The 24,521-nt window shown below is 38.5% G+C and overlaps 1 protein-coding gene across 9 annotated transcripts in view; it reads right to left on the reverse strand.

Annotated features, from left to right (window-relative positions):
• Positions 1 to 24,521, reverse strand: part of USP34 (ubiquitin specific peptidase 34) — a 239,393-nt gene that overhangs the window by 209,210 nt on the left and 5,662 nt on the right. For 5 of the 9 annotated variants that reach the window (XM_057309016.1, XM_057309017.1, XM_057309018.1 and 2 more), the window contains exon 1: positions 7,043 to 7,808. The exons of the other annotated variants lie outside the window; for them this stretch is intronic. In XM_057309016.1, coding sequence (XP_057164999.1) covers positions 7,043 to 7,193 — 151 coding nt within the window. In that variant the 5' untranslated portion in view covers positions 7,194 to 7,808. Of the gene's footprint in view, positions 1 to 7,042; positions 7,809 to 24,521 lie in introns of those variants that run through there. 9 annotated transcript variants of the gene reach the window in all.

Genomic DNA, 24,521 nt, shown 5'->3' on the forward strand with positions numbered 1-24,521 from the left:
CCTTAGGTATATATATTAAAAAGAACTGAAAGCTGGGGCACCTGGGTGGCTCAGTCAGTTAAGCATCTACCTTTGACTCAGGTCATGATCCCAGGGTCCTGGGATCTAGCCCTGTGTCAGGCTCCCTGCTGCGTGGGAAGTCTGCTTCTCCCTCTCCCTCTGACCCTAACCCCTGCTTGTGCTCTTGCTGGCTTGCTCTCTAATAAATTTTTAAATATCATTTTAAAAAAAGAACCAAAAGCTCAATCTCAAAGAGGTATTTGTAAACCTATGTTCACAGCAGCATTATTCACAACAGGAAAAAGTAGAAGCAACCCAAACGTGCAACAAATGAATAAACAAAATGTTGTGTATATATACATGGGAATATTATTCAATCTTAAAAAGGAAGGAAGGGGCACCTGGGTGGCTCAGTCCCTGCTTACGTTCTCTCACTCAAATAAATAAAATCAAGCAAGGAAGGAAGGAAGGAAGGAATCCTACCACATACTACAACATGGATGAGCTCTGAGGATATTAAGTAAGGCAATCACAGGAAGACAAATACTGCAGGATTCTGCTTAAATGAGATAACTTGAGCAGGCAAACTGAAACAAAGTACAATGGTGGCTATCAGGCAAATGAGTTGTTTGATGGGTATACAGAGTTTCAGTTTTCAAGATGAAAAAGTTCTAGAGATTTGTTGCAAAAAATGAGAATAGTCTTAACACTACTGAACTGTACACTTAAAAATGATTTTTTTAATAAAGATTTTTATTTATTTGATAGAGAGAGAGAGAGCCAGCGAAAGAGGGAACACAAGCAGGGGGAGTGGGAGAGGAAGAAGCAGGCTCCCAGCGGAGCAGAGAGCCCAATGCGGGGCTCGATCCCAGGACCCTGGGATCACACCCTGAGCAGAAGGCAGACACTTAACGACTGAGCCACCCAGGTGCCCCTTAAAAATGACTGTGATGGTAAATTATTTACTTGTTTTTTTACAACTAAAAAGATTTTATTAATCCAAAAAAAAAAAAAAAGATAGGGAAACTCAGAATGCATTTTAAAAGAAGCCACTGATCTTTATAAATAATCAGACCCACTAAAGTCCACAGGACAATAAAAGCAGGCAGGCAGGCAACATTATCCCGAAATACTCCCACCATTCCCTATAGAGAAGGAACTGTATTCCAACCCTAAAAGGTCAACCACCAGGACAGGAAAAAGGGCAGGCAAGGTGGGGGGACTGTCCACACAGACCTACAGAACACCAAATATAGCCCAATAGGAGAGACCAAAGTAGAAATGGAAACATCAACATTGGTCAATATCCAAGGGGTACCAGAGAGGCTATTCCCCTAAAGCAAGAGAAGGTAATTCAGTAACTAAAAGTACCCACCTGACACAATGCAAGGGGGTAGAGGACTAGGTACTGGATGAAAAGAAAATGGTTCTCACCACTTAGGTTAAAAAAAGAAAAGCTCAGGACACCTGGGTGGCTCAGTCGGTTAAGCATCTGCCTTCCGCTCCAGGTCATGATCCCAGGGTCTTGGGATTCAGTCCTGCATGGGGCTCCTTGCTCAGCGGGAAGTCTGCTTCTCCCTCTGCCCTGCCACTTCCCCTGTGTTCTCTGACAAATAAAATCTTTAAAAAAAAAAAAAATGCTCATAAAAACTTCAAGATCAGAAATCAATAGTATGGGGGTGCCGGGGTGGCTCAGGCGTTTAAGCATCTAACTGGTGATCTCAGCTCAGGTCTTGATCTCAGGGCCATGAGTTCAAGCCCCACACTGGGCTCTACCTTGAGTGTGGAACCTACTTAAAAAAAACAAAGAAAAAGAAGAAGAAGAAATGGATAGTATGACAAGCACAATTCCAAGAGGAAACATTAGAGGATGGGAAGTATAATGCAGAAGTCTAGTGAGAAACCACTGGTAGCTATGACTAAGATCTTACACAGGCAAAAGGAACAGGTCTTCTCAAATACAATCCCACCTAAGGAAAAAAAATTCATGACCACTGACCAGGCCAAAGGTGCTGAACAAAACCTCATGTATCTCAGGTTCAGAGAATTCCAGTTCCCCGGCTCTTAGAAGCCCATAAGAAAGGTATTCTCAGCAAGTCTCAAAAGAACAGGGCTATAAGAAGCTGGGCCCTATCCAGAATCCTCACCAGCACCTAGGTTAGCCACTGAGGCCAATCCAGGTGGGTAAAATGGCTAAAATAAGTACAAACAACTATAGGAGGATTGGTTAGCCAGCACTCCAGGCCTAAGTTATTCCTTGGGTATAGAGAAATCACTCGACTAATGCTTAACTTTAAAACATATTAATGCACATTCAGCCACCTTTTCACATAGGGCCTTTTTTATAGGGTTTCAGTACACTGAATGGAGTTCTGTATTTTATCTTGTATTTAAAAAGAAACAAAAGCAGTGCACTATCGTTTCCATTCCAGATTTCTATTACAGTAGTTTGAACACTTAATTTGCAGGGCAATCTAAACACAGAACACTTTTCAGATTTTTTAATTTGCCAATCGTCCCAAAAAATAAAATGAAATAAAATTTCCCACTCTTTGTCTTAATCACACCTAAAGAAATCTGCTTTTATACAACTAATGATCAACTCTTTTCACCTTTTTTTTTTAATCTAAAAAAGAGAACATGAAAACACAGTCTTGCAGAGTTAAGCAAAGTTTCCTTAAAAAAGTACAACTATGCTGAAAGACAGGAGTTAGAAAAAAGGGAAGCAAAGGGGGCGCCTGGGTGGCTCCGTCGTTAAGCGTATGCCTTCGGCTCAGGTCATGATCCCAGGGTCCTGGGATCGAGCCCCGCATCAGGCTCCCTGCTTGGCAGGAAGCCTGCTTCTCCCTCTCACACTCCCCTTGCTTGTCTTCCCTCTCTCACTGTCTCTGTCAAATAAATAAAAATCTTTAAAAAAAAGGGGGGGGGAAGCAAAAGGACAGCAGGAAGGAGGGATAATGACAGAAAAGCCAGGATGGACTCCCGGTCAGAAGGATCATCATGTGCAAAGTTTCAGAGAATTGAAACACAGAAAAACAAGGTACTGGATAACTGCTAAATAAGGGAACGGGAAGGAAAGATGAAGCTGTTAAAGAGGCTAATAGGGGTGCCGGGGTGGCTCAGTCAGTTAAGCGTCCAACTCTTGGTTTCTGCTCAGGTCATGATCTCAGGGTTGAAAGATAGAGCCCTACTCTCAGCTCCACGCTCAGCATGGAGTCTGCTTGGGATTCCCTCCCTCTCCCTTCCCTTTTGACCCTCCCCTCATTCATGTTCTCTAAAATAAATGAATGAATAAATAAGTAAAACTTAAAAAAAAAAAAAAAAAGATGCTCTTGTCTGGCTCAGTCAGTGGAACATGTAACTCAACCTCAGGGTCACGAGTCTGAGTCCTACATCAGGCAGAGAGATTATTTAAAAAGAAAAAAGATGCTAGGGGCGCCTGGGTGGCTCAGTCGTTAAGCGTCTGCCTTCGGCTCAGGGCGTGATCCCGGTGTTCTGGGATCGAGCCCCACATCCGGCTCCTCCACTGGGAGCCTGATTCTTCCTCTCCCACTCCCCCTGTTTGTGTTCCCTCTCTTGCTGGCTGTCTCTCTCTCTGTCAAATAAATAAATAAAATCTTAAAAAAAAAAAGATGCTAATAAATTTAAGGACCAACTCACTAAACAATGCAACAAGATGCAGTCAAAAATTCTATTAAACGCAAACCATAAGTACTTTAAAATGTGTTGCCTCAAAGGTAAAGTGTTAAATGATGTACAACTACACTGGAATTAAAGACACGCTTTAAAGGCTATTCAGGGGAGCCTAGCAGGCTCAGTCAGTAGAACATGTGACTTTTAATCTCGGGGCTGCAGGTTCCAGCCCCATGCTGGGTGTAGAGATTACTTAAAAAATAAAATCTTTAGGGGCCCCTGGTTGGCTCAGTCAGTTAGACATCTGCCTTCAGCTTGGGTCATGGTCCCAGGGTCCTGGGATCAAGCCCCTCGTTGGTCTCCCTGCTCAGTGGGGAGCCTGCTTCTCCCTCTCCCTCTGCCTGTTGATCCCCCTGTTTGTATCTGCTCTCCCTCTCTCAAATAAATAAAATCTTTAAAAAAAAAAAAAAAGAAATTTAAAAACAAATCTTTAAAATAAAAGGCTAGTCAAAGGGCCAACTAAATAAACATAAACAATTAAGAAGGTACTATACAGTTATGAACTTGGATGAACTATTGTCAAACAACTTTCAACTATTCATATGTTAAATGTATTGTACTTCTGTATATATTTGAAATTTGTCATAGCAAGTTTTAATAAATCTCCAAAGGAAAAAAGATGCTACCTGGAGTATCAATAATCAAGAGTGAGAAGCAGGCTTCTGATCCGAAGAACAGTATAAAACCTTCAAAATGTTAAAATGGTGGCAAATCTAGAATTTTATACCCAGGTAAACCTACCTCAAGAGTAATGGTGAATATGTTTGATTACCATTGGAGACCATGCCTGAATGTAAAAGTAAAAAAATTAACAGATAGATAGAAAATAAAAGATACCTCAAAAAAAGGGTAGAAGGGGGAGTAACAGGAACAAAAAGAAAAAGAAATGGTAATGAAGGAAATGAACATGAATAAATCTAAATATATAAAGTGATGAAATACTTTAAAAATATGTGTTAGTTTGGGAGACTTTCAACTCAACTGAAATATGGGACAGCATTAAAGATGGCAGAAATAAAGACTGTCATTCTTAAAGCGTTCTGAACTGATACATTAGATAATATAAGACATTTAGACTAAGGACAAAAACAAAAAAACAAACTTCAAAGAAATTACGAACTAGGAAGCCTTTGTAGGGTAATCTCTCTCAGCTCGAACAAAAGATTAGAGAAGAATGGGCCAGAAAGAGAAAAATGATACAAACATGGTCAAACACATCACTGAAATGCTATTTTTCTCTTACCAGGTTTGCAAAGTTTAAGTAATACCTAGAGTTGGTAAACTCCGGAGAAAATGGGTACTTTCATACATTAGTGAAAAAAAATCGGGTATATTTACCAAAATTAAAAATACACTGAACCTCTGAATAGTCAATCATTTATTTTTTTTAATTTATTTATTTGAGAGAGAGCAGAGTGAGAGAGAGAGAGAGAGAGAGAGAGACACACACAGAGCACAAGCTACGGGGACGAGGAGACGGAGAGGCCGACTCCCCGCTAAGCAGGGAGCCCGACGTGGGACTTGATCCCAGGACCCCGGGATCGTGACCCAAGCCGAAGGCAGACACTCAACCAACCAAGCACACAGGTGCCCCTCAATCATTTTTTTTTTTTTGAAGATTTTATTTGACAGAAAGAGAGCACAAGCAGGGGGAGCGGCAGGCAGAGGGAGAGGAAGAAAAAGGCTCCCTACTGAGCAAGGAGCCCGACGTAGGGCTCAACCCCAGGACCCTGGGATCATGACCTGAACCAAAGGTAGTTGCTTAACTGAATGAGCCACCCAGGTGCACCTCAATCATCTTTTTCTTACACACCCCCCCAAAATAACCTTCATGGGTTTTCAACATGGCACTGTTCATATTAACAGAAGATTACAAAAAACTTGAATGTCTGTCAATAGAGGACAACATAAACCCAACCTGACAATGAAAAACTATGCATCAGAAAGAAAAAAAAAAAGGATGTTCTTTATTTTTTTTTAAGATTTTATTTAATTATTTGACAGAGAGAGAGACCTCAAGCAGGGGGAGTGGCAGGCAGAGGGAGAGGGAGAAGCAGGGTCCCCGCTAAGCAGGGTGCCAGACATGGGACTCGATCCCAGGACCCTGAGACCATGATCTGAGCCAAAGGCAGATGCTTAACTGACTGAGCAGCCCAGGAGCCTCAAGGATGCTCTTTATAAACTGGTATGAAATAATCTCCCAAAAGTTAAGTTTTAATTACATAACTTGATGATTCTAAGAAAAAAAAAAAAAAAAGACTAACTTACCACAAATCAAATGTTAATATTTTAAAGAATTCATTGCTACTAATAGCAATGGCTGCTGGCATTACAAAACACACAACATGACCTTATGTGCTCTCTGATGGAATAATACAACATATCCTATTAAACAGTCTTGCCAAGAAACCTAATTTGAATCTGATCAAGTCTCTAAATCTAATAATCAAATTACAGAAATAGAAGAGACTGAAAAACCCATTAAATAATTACACAAGGATACAATAAGCAACATTCAGACTGAAAAACCTCTATGTCTGAATGATCCATGGAATCAGCAGTTTCTTCAACAAATAGCAAGGGAAAAAAAAGGAAGATGGGACCCTAAAGATTAAATCAGTCCTTAAAACAACAACAACAAAAAAAAAACAGCAAGACCACTAAGTTATCCTGAGGAATGACTCCTAAAAATATATCCTTAAAAATGAAAACAGAAAAGAATTACATACCAAAAAAATTAAAGAGACATCAGTAAACTACAAACTGCAGAGCAGCTAGAATCTATTGAATTAGTATATGCAGGTCACCAAACACAACACAAAAAATACAATGAACAAAACAACAAATTATTTAAAGAGCCTTAAAGTAGAAACAAATTAAGTGTCCAAAGAGTAGATCAATCTATATATACATACATGAGAGTGAGCGCATGTGCATGCATATCTCCACAAGGAATTCTATTCAACATTAAAAAGCAACAGACTACCGATACATTAATAAGGAACAATAGCGTATAACCATACGCTAAGTGGGGAAAAAATGCCAGATACAATTAGTACTTAAAGTTTATTTCCATTTTGATATAACCATACAAAAGACAAATCTAAGTCTGTGTGGCATAAAGCATGTCAGCCAAGAGTGAGGTCATCAAAATAGCAAAATGGGAATTTTCTACTATCTTCCTCCCAAAGAACACTGATTTTGACAATCACCTGTACGTAACAGTGCCTTTCAAGAAGTTAGGGAGTCCAGTGGAGAAGTTCTACCACACCACTGGAACAAAAAACAAACAAACAAAAAAATCCAAGAGATAACACATTGAAAAGGGTAAAATAAAGTTTCACTTTACCTGCCACACCCTTTCCCCATAGTCCCCACAGCATAGTGTCAGGATAGATCTTCTTAACCTGTGATTTCTTCCTTGGGGGAAAGTGAGACCATGTAAGTGAACACGCAGCTTCCCCAGTTGTGTGCGACACTGACAAAGAGACCCATTTCATTCCTACCCTACCCAGAATATTGAGGTGTACTATATCACTGTGGGGGAGTGGCTGGAAGAACAGCAGGGCTCTCAGAAGATATAAAATGGGATATGGAACCTGCCAACTGCAATTCAGACTTCACTGGGAAGCCCACCCACAAGCTGCCTTGTCTGAGGATGCTGCCAACTAGTAAACGGTCAGCCCCAACTTCCCACACACCTAACCCATACATGCTCTCACTCTGCAGCTAGCTTCCTGTGTTCACCCCCAAGGGCAGAGAGAGCACGAGCATCTGAAGATGGCTAGTGAACAAGTGCAAAAAGCTATCCTGACTCTACAGAACTGGGAGAAAGCACACAAACTTGACAATTCAGCACTGCCCTACAGAAAGCAAACAAGAGACTGTCACATTCGTCTTAGCTTTGCAGGATCAAGAAAAAGCATACAAACTTAAGAATACTCTCCAAGGGAAAATAAGAAATGAGGAACATACAGACCAGCAAAGGTCTGAAAAAACTTCAGAATCCACAACAGGCTAAGAGAAGGTATGGCTCTCCTGAAGCTAGTCAGTAAAAACTGGTGACGTCTTGTCAAATGCAAAACAGCAACTCACAACTTCAAGGAACATGAAATCAGGAAATATTAAACCACCAAATAAACAGTAATTTTCCAGTAACCAACCCCAAATAAAAGATTTGCAATCTGTCAGATAAAGAATTCGAAATAGTTGTTTTAAGGAAGCTCAGTGACCCACAAGAAAACACGGAGAGACAATACAACAAAATCAGAAAAGCGATACACAGACAAAAAGTGAGAAGTTTTAAAAAAGAGATATTATAAAAAAGAACCAAATAGAAGTTGTGGCCCTAAGGAACACAATGAATAAAAATGCAATAAAATGCAACAATAGCAGACATGATCAAGCGGAAGGAACAACCTGTAGAGAGTAGGTAATTTTGAAATTACACATTCAAAAGTAAAAAAGTGAAGAAAGCCTATGGGAACTATAGGATACAATTAAAGAGAAATAATCCATGCATTTTTGGAGGAGTCCCAGAAGAAAGGGAAAGGGGGGGGCAGCATTTTATTTAAAAAAGAAGTAGCAGCAGACAACTTCCCAAATGTGATTAGAGATTTGGACATTCAAGTTCATAGCTTCGAAAAGTTTCAACTCAAAAAGATCTTCAATACGTATTATAATAAAACTACCTCTAAAAGAGAAAAAATTGGGGTGCCAGGGTGGCTCAGCTGATTGAGCATTTGCCTTCGGCTCAGGTCATGATTCCAGCATCCTGGGATCCAGCCCACATCAGGTTCCTTGCTCAGCGGGGACCCTGCTTCTCCCTCTCTCTCTGCCTTCCGCTCCCCCTGCTTGTGCTCACTCTCTCATAAATAAAATCTTTAAAAAAAATAAAAATAAAAGAGAAAAAATTCCTCATATAAGCCCAGAGAGACTGAGATGATCCATTAAATAAGTGCTGACAGAAAAAAAAACTGCCGAAGGAAGGAAGGAAGGAAGGAAGGAAGGAAGGAAGGAAGGAAGGAAGACGGACCAAGAACACTTTACCCAGCAAAGATGTCCCTCAGAAATGGAGAAATAAAGACTTTCCCAGAAAAATAAAACCTGAGAGAGTTCATCACCAGTACACCTGCCTTTATAGAAAGCTAACAGGAATTCAAGTTGAAATGAAAGTACACTAATTAGTACATGAAAATATAAAACACACCTGGGGCACCTGGTTCGCTCAGTCAGTCAAAGCATCCGACTCTTGCTTTCGGCAGGGGTCACGATCTCAGGGTCATGGGATCAAATTCCGCTTAGTGCGGAGTCTGCTTCTCCCCTCTGCCCCTGCCTCCCACCTGCACACTCTCACAAATAAATAAAATCCTTAAATATATATATATATATATATATATATATATATATATATATAAAACACACTTGTAAAAGTAAGTATATGGTCAAATTCAGAATAATCTATTACTATAATATGGTGGTATGTCAATCACTTAACTCTAGCAAAAGCTTAAAAGACAAAACTATTAAAAATAATAGCTACAATTTGTTAATGGATACAGGATATAAAAAGTTATTAATGGGGCGGGCACCTGGGTGGCCCAGTAGGTTAAGCATCTGCCTTTGGCTCAGGTCATGACCTCAGGGCCCAGGGATCGAACCCCAAGTCGGGCTCCCTGCCCAGCAGGGAGTCTGCTTCTCCCTCTCCCTCTGCCTCTCACCCCACTCGTGCTCTCTCTCACTCTAATAAATAAATAAAATCTTAAAAAAAAAAAAAAAAGATAAACGGTAGCATCAAAAACAAAACCGAGGGATGCCAGTAAAAGGGAAGAGGTTTTATATACAAGCGAAATAAAGGTATCAGCTTAACAAGGACTGTTATTGGTAAGTTGTCTTATGTAAGCCTCAAGTACCTAAATACACATTTAGCAAATACTAGATCTAAAGAAAGAAAGGAAAACATTACAGTAAGAGTGGGGGACTTGTATATTCCATTTTCAGCAATGGATAGATCACACAGAAAAATCAATAAAGGAACACTGGACTTGAACTATACTTTAGAATAAACGGACCAGACATGCACAGAACATTCCATCTAACAGCAGAACAGACATTCTCTTCAAGTGCACAGAGAACATTTTCCAGGAGAGATCACGTTAGGTCACAAAACAAGTCTTAGCAAATTTAAGAAGACTGAAATCATACTGTATCTAAGTAATTAAAACACGCTACAACAGCAGTATTAAGAAAAAAAAAATGGATGGAATAAATGAAATTAAAAGTATTCTGTGGCCTTGCTACTCAAAGTGTGTTCCAAGGACCAACAGCATGAGCATCATCTGGAAGTTTGCTGGAATGAAGAATTTCAGGCAAAATTCCAGACTGCTAGAGTTGGAATCTGCATTTTAAAGAAAATCTCCAAGTGATTCATATGTACATTAAACTTCCAGAAGCACCATTATAAAGTCTGAAAAGCAGTAAAAGCACTAACATAGATTGCAGTGTGAGAAATTCACATCATTAAGAACGGTTCTGGTAAAGAAGCAAACGTGATAAATAAGAGAACAAGATGAAGGATTCAGTTTCACTTTTGTTGAAATTTGAGAACAATGGAAGATACTTAAATAGAAATGTCTAGCACAAAATTAAGGACACTAGACTAATGCCTCAAAAATTGGTCAGGGTTAGAAATATACTCAAAGTTGTCTAAAGATAATACAATCAGGGTAGCAGATAAAATCCTTACTTCAACTTCTTCATAAAATACATAGCAAAAGACTAAACCTTGGGTAATCTCCACACTTGAAGGATTAGAATAATACAAACCAGAGTCAAGAAGAAGAAAATTTTAATATGCAGCCCAGCAGTTCTCCAACTTTTTGTTTTTAGGATTACCTTACATGTTCAGAAACTGAAGATTTCAAAGAGCTTATGTTTACGTTTTTTTTTTAAACAGGTGGGTTTTTTTAATAGATTTTATTTATTTATGTGACAGAGTGAGAGAGAGACGAGAGAGGGAACACAAGCTCGGGGAGAGGGAGAAGCAGGTTTCCCCACTGAGCACGGAGCCCGAAGTGGGGCGTGATCTCAGGACCCTGGATCATGACTGAGCAGAAGGCAGACACCTAACAACTGAGCCACCCAGGCGCCCCTATTTCTTTCAGTATTTATTGTGTTAGTTTATAAACAATAAATTCATTGCCTGTTTTCTGTTATTAAAAAAAAATCAATGGCTTGAGACAAGTTTCTAAATTTTTAAAAATCTCTTTAGTGTTTGGCTTACTAGAAAACAGTTGGATTCTCATTAACTGCATCTGCCTTCTCTTTGTTGCCATATATTGTTTTCAGTGAAGTGTATGAAGTCCATCCTTAATATATATGAACATGGAAACAGAAGTATTTTAACAGCTTTATCAGATAATTTTGGATATTCTTCTTTGATATTACACCCAAACTCATTGACTGTTAATTTCTTAAAGATTAAGCTGAAATATGAAATCTAAAATCATATCAGTACTGTTACATTACAATCCATCAATCGATCTATCTCACTCCCTGAAGAGAACGAACTTTAGCCCATAAATGTTTTTGTAACATCATGCAATGGTGTTACGGAAAATACTACATCACTAAGTTATACAGATCTTTCTAATGCTGACATACTTCATTACAGAATATCAAAAAATTACATCATTAATATTCCCCTCAATCTCATCAAAACTCTATTGGGCAGCTTTCAAACTCACAGCGACAGGTACAAATTTTCCAAAACTTTCATTTTTTCTTGAAAGCTCAATTTTATCTCTGGTAACTAACACTGTCTTCTTTGAAGTGACATGCTTGCTTCATTCATTCCAGTAAATGTCTGCCAAATAACCAAATCTGGATAACCTTTGAGTCAATCATTCTTTCAATTAAAAACTGTGTGTCATGAAAAGAGCAGCTTGTTCGGCTTAAAACTCAATCATATGATCACACTTCCTTAAGACAACCATCTTACACTGCAGTATGTAGGAGAAATGCTTTATATGTGCTTCTCATTTCATCACAGCATACATGAAGACATGTACACAAGAGGTGAGATTTAATAAAATTATCACTGCTTCATCAAGACATCACTTGCCAAACAGCAAGTGCTTGGCAATGAAGATTACATTAACTTAGTGTCACTAATGTGGGAAGCAAAGGCAAAAGAAAAATTAAATTTCCTTACTTCTTACAACATATTGACAAGTCCTTGAAACAAGCAGAGTGACATTCCTTTCCTCTAGGCACTCAGCTGCCTCCATGTTAACACTTTGCTAGGGGAAAAAGGCAACCTTAGCTTAACATTATCCCAGTACCACCCCGTCCCAGATCCTGTTAAGTCTTCTTTAACATACAAAAATTCTTTTGGAAACGTCCCTTCTCTCTACCCCCCAAGATGTATGTCAACAATCATCCCCCAAGCATATGACCCATCGATATACATCTGAAGGGTCTCATGACTAAGGTTTTGTTAGGCAGTAATAAACGACCTTTTCCTAACAACAGCTAGCCCCCTCAAGGTCCCAGAAACCCTGCTTCCAAAATTAGAGACTTAACGCTATCCCTAACCCCCCCCCCCAACTTGAAAGCATATAATCAGTCACTCCTCATAACCCCAGTGCAGCTCTTTCTGCACACGGATCCTGTCTTCATGCTTTAATAAAACCACCTTTTTGCATAAAAGACATCTCAAGAATTCTTTCTTGGCCATCAGCTCTGAACCCCAACCATTTTCTACATCACCACAGCCTTATTTCCTGTAATGTGGCCGGCAGTTTTACCTACCATGCCTTTGAGCTATCAGTGAAAATATCAACCAAAGGCAAATAATGTCTTACCTCTCAGACCCCCTTCAAAGCCTCCTTGAGACCCTCAAGGATCCAGAGATTATACTCTGAGAACCACTGATGAAGCCAAAAGAAGGTAAAGATTTAACAAAGGGGTATATGAAATAAAAGACATCCTGATTGAAAAGAGGGAAGTAAAACAGAATTGAGAGTTTACTACATAGAGAAATAAATTATGTGTGGTCAAATGATTTTCAAGAAAGGTGCCAAGACCAGTCAGTAGAGAATGCCTTTCCTACAATGGGTGTTACAATAACTGGACAGCCTCATGCAAAAGAATGAGGTTGAAACCTTACCTCACACTATGTACAAAAAAATTGACTCAAAATGGATCAAAGGCCTAAATATAAGAACCAAAACTATAAACTCTTAGAAGAAAACAGGGTCTTTGTGACTTTGGATTTGGCAATGGATTCTGGCAATGAATAGGACACAAGAGTACAAGCAACAAAGGAGATGGACAAATTGAACATCATTATTAAAAACTTTTGTGCAGGGACACCTGGATGGCTCAGTCAGTTAAACATCTGCCTTCGGCTCAGGTCATGATCTCAGGGTCCTGGGATTGAGTCCTGCATCAGGCTCCCTGCTCAACGGGGAGCCTGCTTCTCCCTCTCCTGCTCCCCCTGCTTATGCACTCTGTCAAATAAATAAAATCCATGGGGGGGGAACACCCTTTGTGCTTCATGGACGCCTGGGCAGCACAAGTGGTTGAGCAACTGACTCTTGATTTCGGCTCAGGTACTGATCTCAAGGTGGCCCAATGTCAGGCTCCATGCTCAGTGGGGAGTCTGCTCAAGATTCTCTCTCCCTCTCCCTCTGCTCCTCCCCCTGTGTGTGCGCACGCATGCGCTCTCTCTCTCTCAAATAAATACATCTTTTTTAAAAAATTCATGCTTCAAAAGACACTACTGAGAAACTGAAAACATAATTCACAATATGGGAGAAATATTTGCAAATCCTATCTAATAAGGGACTTAAGTCTGGAATATATAAAGAACTCATACAAGTAAGTAATAAAAAGACAAATAACAATTAAAAAGTGAGCCAAGGATCTGAATGGTTATTTCCCCAAAAATAAACAGAAGCATCATGAGATACCACTTTATACCCATTAGAATGGCTAGAATAGTCAAAATACCAAGTATTTGCCTCCATATTCCCATCCGTAAAAAAAAAAAAAAAAAAAAACCACCAAAGGAACAAATACTGACTTGAAAACAAACCAACCAACCAGTGTTGGTGAGGATGTGGAGAAACTGGAACCCTAATACACTGCTGAAGGGAATATGAAAACTTAAGTCTACAGAAAAACTTTGTACACAAATGTTCACAGAAGCATTATTCATAAGATCAAAAAGAACCCAAATGTCTATCAACTGATGAATGGATAAACAAAATGTGTTATAACAGTAAAATGGAATATTATTCAGCCATAAAATGGCATGAGTACCAATCCACACTCCAGCATGGACGAACCTTGAAAATGTGCTAAGTGAAAGAAGTCAGTCACAAAAGACAATATAGTATAATTCCATTTATATGAAATGTTCAAAATAGCAAATACATAAAGAAAATAGATTGTTGCTTAAGGGTGCGAAGATGGAGGATTCAGAGTGACAGTTAAAGGGTACAGAGATTCTTTTTGAGGTGATGAAAGTATTCTAAAATTGACGTAATGATGGTTGCGTAATTCTGTGAATACAGTGAATTAAGATGTACAGTTGGGGCACCTGGGTGGCTTGGTCAGTTTAGCATCCAACTCTTGATTTCAGCTCAGGTCATGATCTCAAAGTCATGAGATCTAGCTCCGCCCGCATCAAGCTCCGCACTCAGTGGGGGAGTCTGCTGGAGATTATCTCTCCCTCTGCCCCATCCACCCCAACCCCCACCCCACTTGTACACAGGCTCTTGCTCTCATGCTAAAATAAATAAACCTTTAAAAATAAATATATAAAACAAAAGTGGCATTTCAAATCACTGGGAAAAAGAAAGATGCTAAGTCCACTGAGTAACAGTTCGGAAAAGCTAATGTTAGACCCCACTTCATAACTTAAACCAAAATAAATTCTAGACAGATTAAAAACTAAATAAATCCATTAAATCTAGAAAAAATTTAATCAAATATCTGGTCTCAGAGTGAGAAAAGCCTTTCTAAATAACAGACCACTATTTTAACTTAGGAACCAAATATGTCCATACAAATAATGCAATAATTCTCAATATCCAAACTCTTGCAGAGACCAGTTTGAGACAGCAACTCATCTTTTTCCCCCTACCAGATGGATTTTTCTTAAGATTTTATTTATTTTACAGAGAGATAGAGAGCACAAGTAGGCAGAGTGGCAGGCAGAGGGAGAGGGAAAAGCAGGCTCCCTGCGAGCCCAATGTGGGACTTGATCCCAGGATCCTGGGATCATGACCTGAGCTGAAGGCAAATGCTTAACCAACTGAGCCACCCAGGTGCCCCTGGATTTTTTTTTTTTTAAATAGAACATCTAATACAAATAAACAAGCACTCTCAAATACCACTGACAGGGTATATATTAGTAAAATCTTTCTAGGTTTTTAGCAATCAGAAGCCTTAAAAGTTTTTACCTTTTTTTTTTTTTAAGATTTTATTTATTTATTTGACATTGAGAGAGGAAGCACAAGCAGGGGGAGTGGGAGAGGGAGAAGCAGGCTTCCTGCTGAGCGGGGAGCCCGATGCGGGGCTCGATCCCAGGACCCTGGGATCATGACCTGAGCCAAAGGCAGACACTTAACAACTGAGCCACCCAGGCACCCAAAAGTTTTTACCTTTAAACCTAGAACATGATCCAGATTTCTATACTCAAGGACATTTTCAGTGCTTTTGGTTTCGGGGGGAGTGGGGTTAACAGGAAAACACTAGTTAAATACGTGTTATATCCAAAGACTAGGAGCAGATTGTCATTAAACTTCGTTCTTAGACATTAGGATATGAGAAAATGCCCATTTAAAAAAAAAAAAACAAACAGTACATATGAATTCATTTTTATATCTTCATAGAAAATTAGCTGGAATGATACACATATACCAAAATTTTAACAAAGTAGTTATGAACGTTTTATTGATGTCAGTATTTTTTAAAACTTCCTGCAATGATCATATATATCACAACCGTAAGCACCAAACAATTAAGTGAAACGGAAAGCACTGGTCAATGTGAAAATTATAGAAAAAAACCTCCCCATTTGCTTTGGTAAACAGGAGGCCACTGGTGACCTGAGACAATATAGTTTTTAGGTAAAAACAGAAGCCAGATTTCAGAAGCTTAATGTAAAGAGAACTTAAGACACTGGAGGAAAAAAGAGCCTAGAAGAGGAAGGTCCTTGAGGAATATAAGAATATAAACCAGAGACAATTCTTTGAGAAGTTTCAAGAAAGTCATACTATGTTTACTATTCCTACAAAACTACTGAAATAACCATTTCTCCAAATCTAATCAGTTAGAAAAAAGTTGCTCAAAGATCAACTAAAATTCTACCAAATTTCCAGAAAGACTTCTCCAATCTTACCAAAACCTAAACTCCTCTCACTGCACTTCAGCTATTTTATGTTCTTATGGAATTTACCATTTTCCTTCTCTCTCTCGCTCTCTCACACACACATACACACATGAACAGTTTATCTTACACTGCACTTTGTTAAGTGTTTATATGCATTATCTTACTACCTTAATTACACTTGATAGAGATCTTGTGAGGATTAAGTATCATCCTCATTTCCAAATAAGGAAGAAGGCAAGAAAGCATTAAGAGGTTAAGAAACTTAAGGAAAGCCGGAGATCTAATAAACGACAGGAACAGTATTTTAACTCAGTCTATCAGATTCCAGACATCAATCTCTCAACTACCATCCTACCACCTCATCTTTACTAGACTCCAACCTCAAGAGGAAATATACATCTAAATGTATTTCTATATGTACCACAGTGTCCAGCACAATGCTTTACATGTTAAACATTCAATGTATTTTTTATATATTGAATATTTAAACACAGAGTGAAGGTTTAAAAAAAAAAAAGAAAAAGTGAAGGTAAGACACACAAAATAATGTACTCAGTAAATAGAACATTAAATAGTTTTTGAAAAAAACAAAAAACAAAACAAATAGTTTTCAACTTTCCAATTTGGGCCAAGCAGAAAGGCTCCCACAAAGAAGGGTGGCGAGGAGAGCCATTCTGCCATCAACAAGATAGTGACTATAGAACACACCATTGACATTAACAAGTGCATCCATGGTGTGGGCTTCAGCAAGTGTGACTCCTGAGCACTCAAAGAGATCCAGAAGTTTGCCATGGAGATGAGAACTCCAGATGTGCACAATGACATCAGCATCAACAAATCTTTCCAGGCCAAAGTAATAAGGAAAGTCCCATACCATATCCGTGTATAGACGTCCAGAAAACAAAAACTCACCAAACAAACTCTATACACTGGTTACCTATGTAGCTGTCATCACTTTCAGAAATCTACAGACAGGTCAATGTAGATGAGAACTAATCCTTGATTTCAAGTTCTAAGACCACAAAAAAAGTATTAAGTTTTCAGTATAGCATAATGTCCTAGATACCATGAGCACAGAAACAATCTCACCTTCTTCCTGGTCACAACCTGCCAAATTTCTTTTTGGGAACTTTTTTTTTTTTTTTTTTTTTAAGCTACGAGGTCTGGGTGGGGTCAGCTTCAGGAATGGGTTAGGATTAGTTTAAGCCAACCAAAGTCCATCCACTCTGAGCTCTACTTCAGGAATAAGTCCAATGACATGTAAGCCAATGATACATGAAATGCCATTTGCCATCGAGGTTTTGGGAAAAGCTTCCCTGTTCTTTTATACAGGTTTCAGAGGAGATTCTTTTCCTCTGTGTAGCATAAACATGATTTCCAGGGGCACCTCAGTGGCTCAGCCAGTTAAGCATCTGCCTTTGGCTTAGGTCATGAGCCCAGGGTCCTGGGATCAAGCCCCACGTTGGGCTCCCTGCTCAGTGGGGAGCCTGCTTCTCCCTCTCCCTCTGTCTCCCAGCTCTCACTCTCAATCTCTATCTGAAATAAATAAATAAAGCCTTTAAAAGAAAAAAATTATTTCCAAACACTGTGGTATAAAGATGGTGAAGTAGCTATTTCTGCTACCATGAGAAGGGCCAAACTGAGGTCGAACCAAGGAAGCACAGAGAGCAAGCCAAAAAGGAATGAAGTCTTGATAATGTTCTGAATCCAGAGTAAGAGTAGACCACACCCAAAGACAGCACACACCTGAACTGCTTGGTTATAACTTAGAGGGAAAAAAAAAAAAAAAAATCCCCATTTCCACCAAAGAGGCTGTTTTCTTTCTGGTCCTTGCAACACAGTCCTACTTGGTTCAAAAAGTAATTCCCAATCCTCCATTTTTAATCCATAGATGTAAATATCGAGGGATATTCAGAAATTAAAAAACAAATGCACACCTTGACAAAATTAGGGCTTTTTTCTTTTTTTATTCAGTGGAGCACCTTTTAATTAGTGGAGATGGTAAGCAGGATGTCACAAAAGGATTGACAATATGTAATATATCCAAGTAGATTCAGAAAGCAGGAAAAACCACCACATCCAGCCTACCCTGACTTCTGTCCCATTACCCACCTACAGTGATCTTAAGATTTTTCACACATTTTAAGAAATAAGTATTACTCCTAGTATGTACAAGCACTATGAAACTTAGTTAATATGACAGATAATTGCAACCACAGAATTTATAGTCTTTTTATAAAATGAAAAGACATAAAACAAGTAAATGAAAAATACCCAACTGTGTAAGTGCTACAAAGAATAAGAATCAGAACTACTTCAGGGGCACATGGCTGGCTCAGAGGAGCGTGCAACTCTTGATTCTGGGGTCATGAGTTCAAGCCCCACACTGAGAGTGCAGATACTTAAAAAAAAGAACCAGGAATACTTTAGATTGGATGTTCAAGAAAGGCCTCTGTGGAAAAAGTAACAGTTAGGTTGAGACTTGAAGGCATAGCAAGGTGATAAATTCCAGGAATACATAAAGGCTCATGATGGCAGCAAACAACATCTGTGAGAGAAGCAAATCAAGGGAATGAGGTTAGCAGTGGCTACATCACAAATTGTGGTAAACCATTCCACTCCCCTCATTCCCAGCAACTATTCCAAGCAGTTAAAGGCCCAACTCAATCTTCTACCTTCCTTGAAACCTTGCCTAATCCACTTAAACCAGAATTAATCTCTCCACAGTTCCTTTGTCAGTTTTTCATGAGTTTTCCAACTCCCATAGCCAAGCTTCTCAAAAAAAAAAAAAAAAAAAAAGCAAGCTTATTGGTGACAAGTACATGGAATAGAAATAATAACTAAATTCTAATCCTAGCTTTCCTATTTATTAGCTATGTAGTCTTGGCCAAATCATTCCATTTCTCAGGAGTTTTCTGAGGTTCAATGAACATATGTGAAATTACACAATGTTCAAATAGCTTCAGAAGTATATTATCAGTGTGTTGTATACAATTCAACACAGTATTCTAACTGCAAACACTGCAGTACCACCTCCTGTAATCTGCACACAGTCCTTGTAATACTTGAAGAGTTTTAGGTTGTGTTGGCTTTTTGAGCACCCATGTAATATTGTTAACGGCTTTCAAGCTTTTTTTTTTTTTTCTTTTTTCCTAAGACTATTTATTCACTTGACAGAGGAAGAGAGAGAATGAGCAGGGGGAGGGACTAAGGGAGAGGGAGAAGCAAACTCCCCGCTGAGCAGGGAGCCCAGTGCAGGGCTTGATCCCAGGACCAGGAGATCATGACCTGAGCCTAAGGCAGAAGCTTAACCATCAGAGCCACCCAGGCGCAAGCAGCTACACCCTGTTCTCCCCAAAAGAAACCTTACATAGAACTCCAATCTATAAAACAGTTCAAAATGAGCTTTTCATTTAAAATTTAAAAAAAAAAAAAAGGAAGAGTTTCTGAAGCCACCCTCACTCCCCTGAAATAGGGACAATTCCATTCCAAGGAACAATTTATAAACCAGAGATCATTACTGAAAATCCTGAAGAGGAAAGAATTAAGGACAAGATCCTGTGGGCTGCCACCAGCCAAGTCCCTCTATAACAACAACAAAAATACATTTCATCTTTTCCACCAGGATGGCATCAGATTCTATCACATTGATGTAATCAAAAAAGGTCATACCTATAGCAGCATTTCCTGTTTTATCATACTGGTTTCTAAAGCAAAGAAAAAAAAATGACATTTATTTAAGTTACTTAGTGCCATGCCAATTTTTTTTTTATCATCACTTCGCTCTCTACTAAGTGATTATTCAGTAGTGGAAAGTTTCTCTTGTATTTCCCAAAATAAGGGGGAAAAAATAACCTACGACAATACTTGCCAATTTCTGCTCTCCAGGAAACTTAGCTAAAGCTTCACAATCACACACAACCATAGCTCTATCACCTTCACTGGATGCAATCTGCCCAGAAATTGAGATTTTTAACTCTTAACACCACTAACAAAAATTCCATTAGATTCCCTCCTAATATACCATTTATCCTACAGGTTTGGGGACTCCTCTTAGAAGGGAAAATAGAAACAAGGTACGATTAGAATAAAACAAGTTTCTGCTGACCACCGTATGTCACTCTACCAAACAGTGGGCCCGTTATCCCCTAATGATATTCATTACTTTGAACACAACTTCAAAATCCCTATTTTTCTTAGCATTTTAAGTCTAAATTTACTCTGAGCTTGTGTTCTTATGCCTGTACATTCATCATTGGTTACTGAGCCCTTCTCAGTAATCAGAATATGGTTCACGAGTCTGGCAGCAAAATTACCCAGAATAAAAGGACCTATTCTCCTATTTTGTCTTATGGTGGTTAAGAACCAGCACATTGCTAAACTGCTAATGCACATTGCTAGAATAGCCCCACAGACCTAGGAGTCAAACACTTTAAGACTATAAAGCCTATATACTGATGCTCTGTTGTTAGGTTTTAGCACAATTAAATTTCCTTCCAGACATGCTGTATGAGCTACTCAGTAATCTGACTTCACAGACCACATTCAAGGTAATAGACAATAACACGATGACTTACAAAAACCCAAATGCCCATCAACAGAGGACTGGTTAAGTTACAGTAGGACCAAACAATGGAATACTACACTGAAGCCATTAAAAATTATAATGTAACTGCATATTAACATAAAAAGATGCCTACATCTTAATAAAAATGATATAGAAATAGAGAATAACATGTAATTAGCCTTTGGGGCACCTGAGTGGATCAGATTATGTGTCTGTCTTCGGCCCTGGGATCAAGCCCCCAGTCAGGATCCTTGCTAAGCAGGAGAGTCTGCTTCTCCTTCTCCCTCTGCCCCCTCCCTCTGCCGCTCATGCACACACGCTCTCACTCTCTGTCAAATAAAATCTTTAGAAAAAACAAACAAGCATGTAATTAGCTTTTTTATACAAAATAGTGTGTATAAGGAAAGCAAGAACGACTTACGAGATATTTATTAAAACACGGACAATTTCTTTGGTAAGCAGTTTCAAATTTCCCTAATTTTCTTTATTTTCTATACTATTTGATTTTTCTTAAAAAAAAAAGTTTCTTTTCCACAAATAACAAAGCTACTCACATTTTTTGGAAAAGGATTAAACATCCTGGTAGAGAATTAACAAAAGGAGTTCAGTTTTTCTCCTGCCACCAAACACTACAGATGACACTTGCCCAACATGTTCCAAGAACTTACGCCAGATTATAATGAAGCACTCAGTTTCTGGCTGAAGTATACTGTAGCTGATGACTATATCATATACATTGCTTTTTATTACTTTATTCATGAATCACAAGGTATATATGCTCCAATACAGGAAAGCTTGTCAAGGCACAGTACTTGAATCAAAACTTTTGCTTGAACATTAACTCAAATGGTATGTATAGGGGAGACAGCACCAAAGGAGCTCTAGCTTCAGTACTGGAAAGTCACTACAGTGTTATCTTCCATCTCTTTATGGAGCTTCCATGTCAACAGTTTCCACAAATTTGCCCCAATTCTCTTCTGCAAACAGCCGCCTCCACTTCCTCAATGTTTTTGCTCCCTCCCATCAGCTTCCCAAAGCACCCACACTAGTTCAGTAGCTCAGAGCTACCTGGCTCTTTGGTTCAAACATTCTGACAGGAGAAATCTGATCGATCAACAGCAGCCCCACCAATCCATCAGGTCAGGAGTCTACCTGGAATCCAATCAGCAATGGCTAGAGAAGTACGTTCTTCCAGGGGATATAAGCAACCTAAGTCTTCTAGAAGAGTTTATGGCCAGAGCAGGAAGAGAAACCAATCTTCAACCACAGTAAGGAAAGTGCAAGAAGAGGCCACGTTTATACCACATCAATAGTCAATTAACACATTTGGAGAATGTTTTTTAACTTCTATGGAATTTGAGAGAAAAATATCAGTAACAGGTGTTAAGCACATTAAAAGGCAGTAAGTCCAATCGTTTTCCTGGTATACAAAGTCCTAAATAAAAGTAATTTACTGAAAGTTCATCATAGACACAAAGCTCACCACCTATGTAGAAACAACTAACTTTTGCCTTTCTGCAATGCCTATTAATTTAGAATACAGTTGCTTAGGGTGGGTATTTTTATAAGCATATGCCTAGTAACTCAGGATTAAGGTAATAAAAAGCAGCATATATGATATAATCCTCATCTACAGCATACTTCAGCCAGAAACTCTCATATCTAAATCACTACTGATTAGGGGCACCTGGCTGGCTCAGTCAGTAGAGCACGTAATTCTTGATCTTGGGGTTTTGAGTTCAAGCCCCACGTTGGATGTAGAACTTACTTTAAAAAAAATAGGTTATTACTGACTACAGGCCCAAGAATACTGATTTAACTAAGCAATCACATCCTTCTACAAAAACCTTTCATTAACTAAAATGTTTACCTACTCTCTACAAGGCACTATATTAGGGACTGGGAAAAGAAGATAACATGGCCCCTGACTCTAAGGAGTACATCACCCAGCAAAGAAGGCTGATGTTAAGAGAAGAGAAGAGAGAGGAAAAAAAAAAAAAAAGCGGGGGGGGGGGGGCTACAATGTAAGTATATATAAGGATGTAAGTTATTTTAAGAGAGGTTGGGAAAGATTTAAGAGAGCCTCACCAAAAAAGTGAGATTTGAAGCTAGGAAGAGGAGTTTGGACCAAATTGTGCTATGATATATGTCAGGCTAAGAAGTTAGTTTTATTCTTCAAGCAATGAAGATCTATGATAGTTTAAGCAGATAATATGATAATCATATACTGTGTTTTAGATAGGAAACTCTGCAGAATAAGCTGCACAATAGAAAACATTTTTTAAAGACCTATAATTAAAAACACCAAAATGAAAAAGAAAAAAAAACAGGAAAGGGGCGCCTAGCTGGCTCAGTCAGCGGAGCATCCAACTCTTGATCTCAAGGTTGTGAATTTGAGCCCCACACTGGGTATAGAGACCACATTAAAAAAGGGGGAGGGGGGGACAAGAAAAAAATGTATGTGGTGATGTGGTATGACCAAGGGTTGCTACAGTTAGTAAGTGTGCAACTCTTTTAAGATAATTACACAAAACAAAACCTAAAAAGTAGGAAAAGAACACAGGCAAAGTACCAAAAAATGCACACAGCCAATAAAAATATGAGTGTCTGAACCTACTAGTAACTGGCTATTACAATTTTCACCAAAATAATGATAATATTCAGTACAAGTGCCCACACTGTGCAGACAACACTTAATGGAAATCAGTATATCCTTTCTGAAGAGCAAGTAGACAATATAAACAAAAGTATGTTTATATTTTTTGACACCGTGATCACTTCCAGAAATCTATCTAAAAAAACAATAATGTAATTAAAAGATTTATATACAGGATGCTCATTTGCAGCATTACTTATAACAAGAACTGGAAACAAACGTACAATAAGAAAATATTAAATCTTGTACAAAATGAAATACTATACAGACAAAAAGTAGGTTTTCAAAAAAGGTTAATAAGGAAAATGATCAAACAAAACATTAGGTGAAACAAGAAACAATAAAATTGGTTGAAGCTAGATATTAAACTACACATATCTCATTCTTAGAAATGAAAATGTGTGCCAAAAATATTTCAAAACATCAACAGGAATCATCACTGGATGATAGATTTACAGTTCTCAGTATGTCTACAATGAGAATATGCAACCTTTATAATTAAGAAAAATTTAAAGTAAAAAAGAGAAAGGTGGGGGCGCCTGGGTGGCACAGCGGTTAAGCGTCTGCCTTCGGCTCCGGGCGTGATCCCGGCGTTATGGGATCGAGCCCCACATCAGGCTCCTCCGCTATGAGCCTGCTTCTTCCTCTCCCACTCCCCCTGCTTGTGTTCCCTCTCTCGCTGGCTGTCTCTATCTCTGTCAAATAAATAAATAAAATCTTTAAAAAAAAAAAAAAAGAGAGAAAGGTGGCTCAACACCTTTAGCTAGGGTCTGTCACACCCTGGTCAAGCCATTATTGTAAAGTTTCTTTCTCTTTCTGAAAATGTAAAAATTATTAATACACACTATTAGAAATACTTTTAAATCAGATCTATAGATACTATCATTAAACATTTAAGAAACATTAACATGTTTCATGAATACAATGCTAAAGCTCATTAACAGTTATCATTGACAATGCAGATAACCGACATAATATACTGCATGTTGGCAGTGCTTTACGATTACTAAGTTATACTATAAAAATATATGAATTGAAATCATTAACACTACTTCAAATATTAGTTAGTGATACTTAACTAGATCACCAAATAAAAATTCAGAATTTGAGACTCTGTATTGTAAAATCAGATTTCCAATTTCAGAAATCACTTCCAGTTTTAGAATTATAGGTCAAACAAAAAATAGTGTTACTAATGATTT

The sequence above is a fragment of the Ursus arctos genome, unplaced genomic scaffold, assembly GCF_023065955.2.
Source record: "Ursus arctos isolate Adak ecotype North America unplaced genomic scaffold, UrsArc2.0 scaffold_8, whole genome shotgun sequence".
In the NCBI taxonomy this organism is placed as follows: domain Eukaryota; kingdom Metazoa; phylum Chordata; class Mammalia; order Carnivora; family Ursidae; genus Ursus; species Ursus arctos.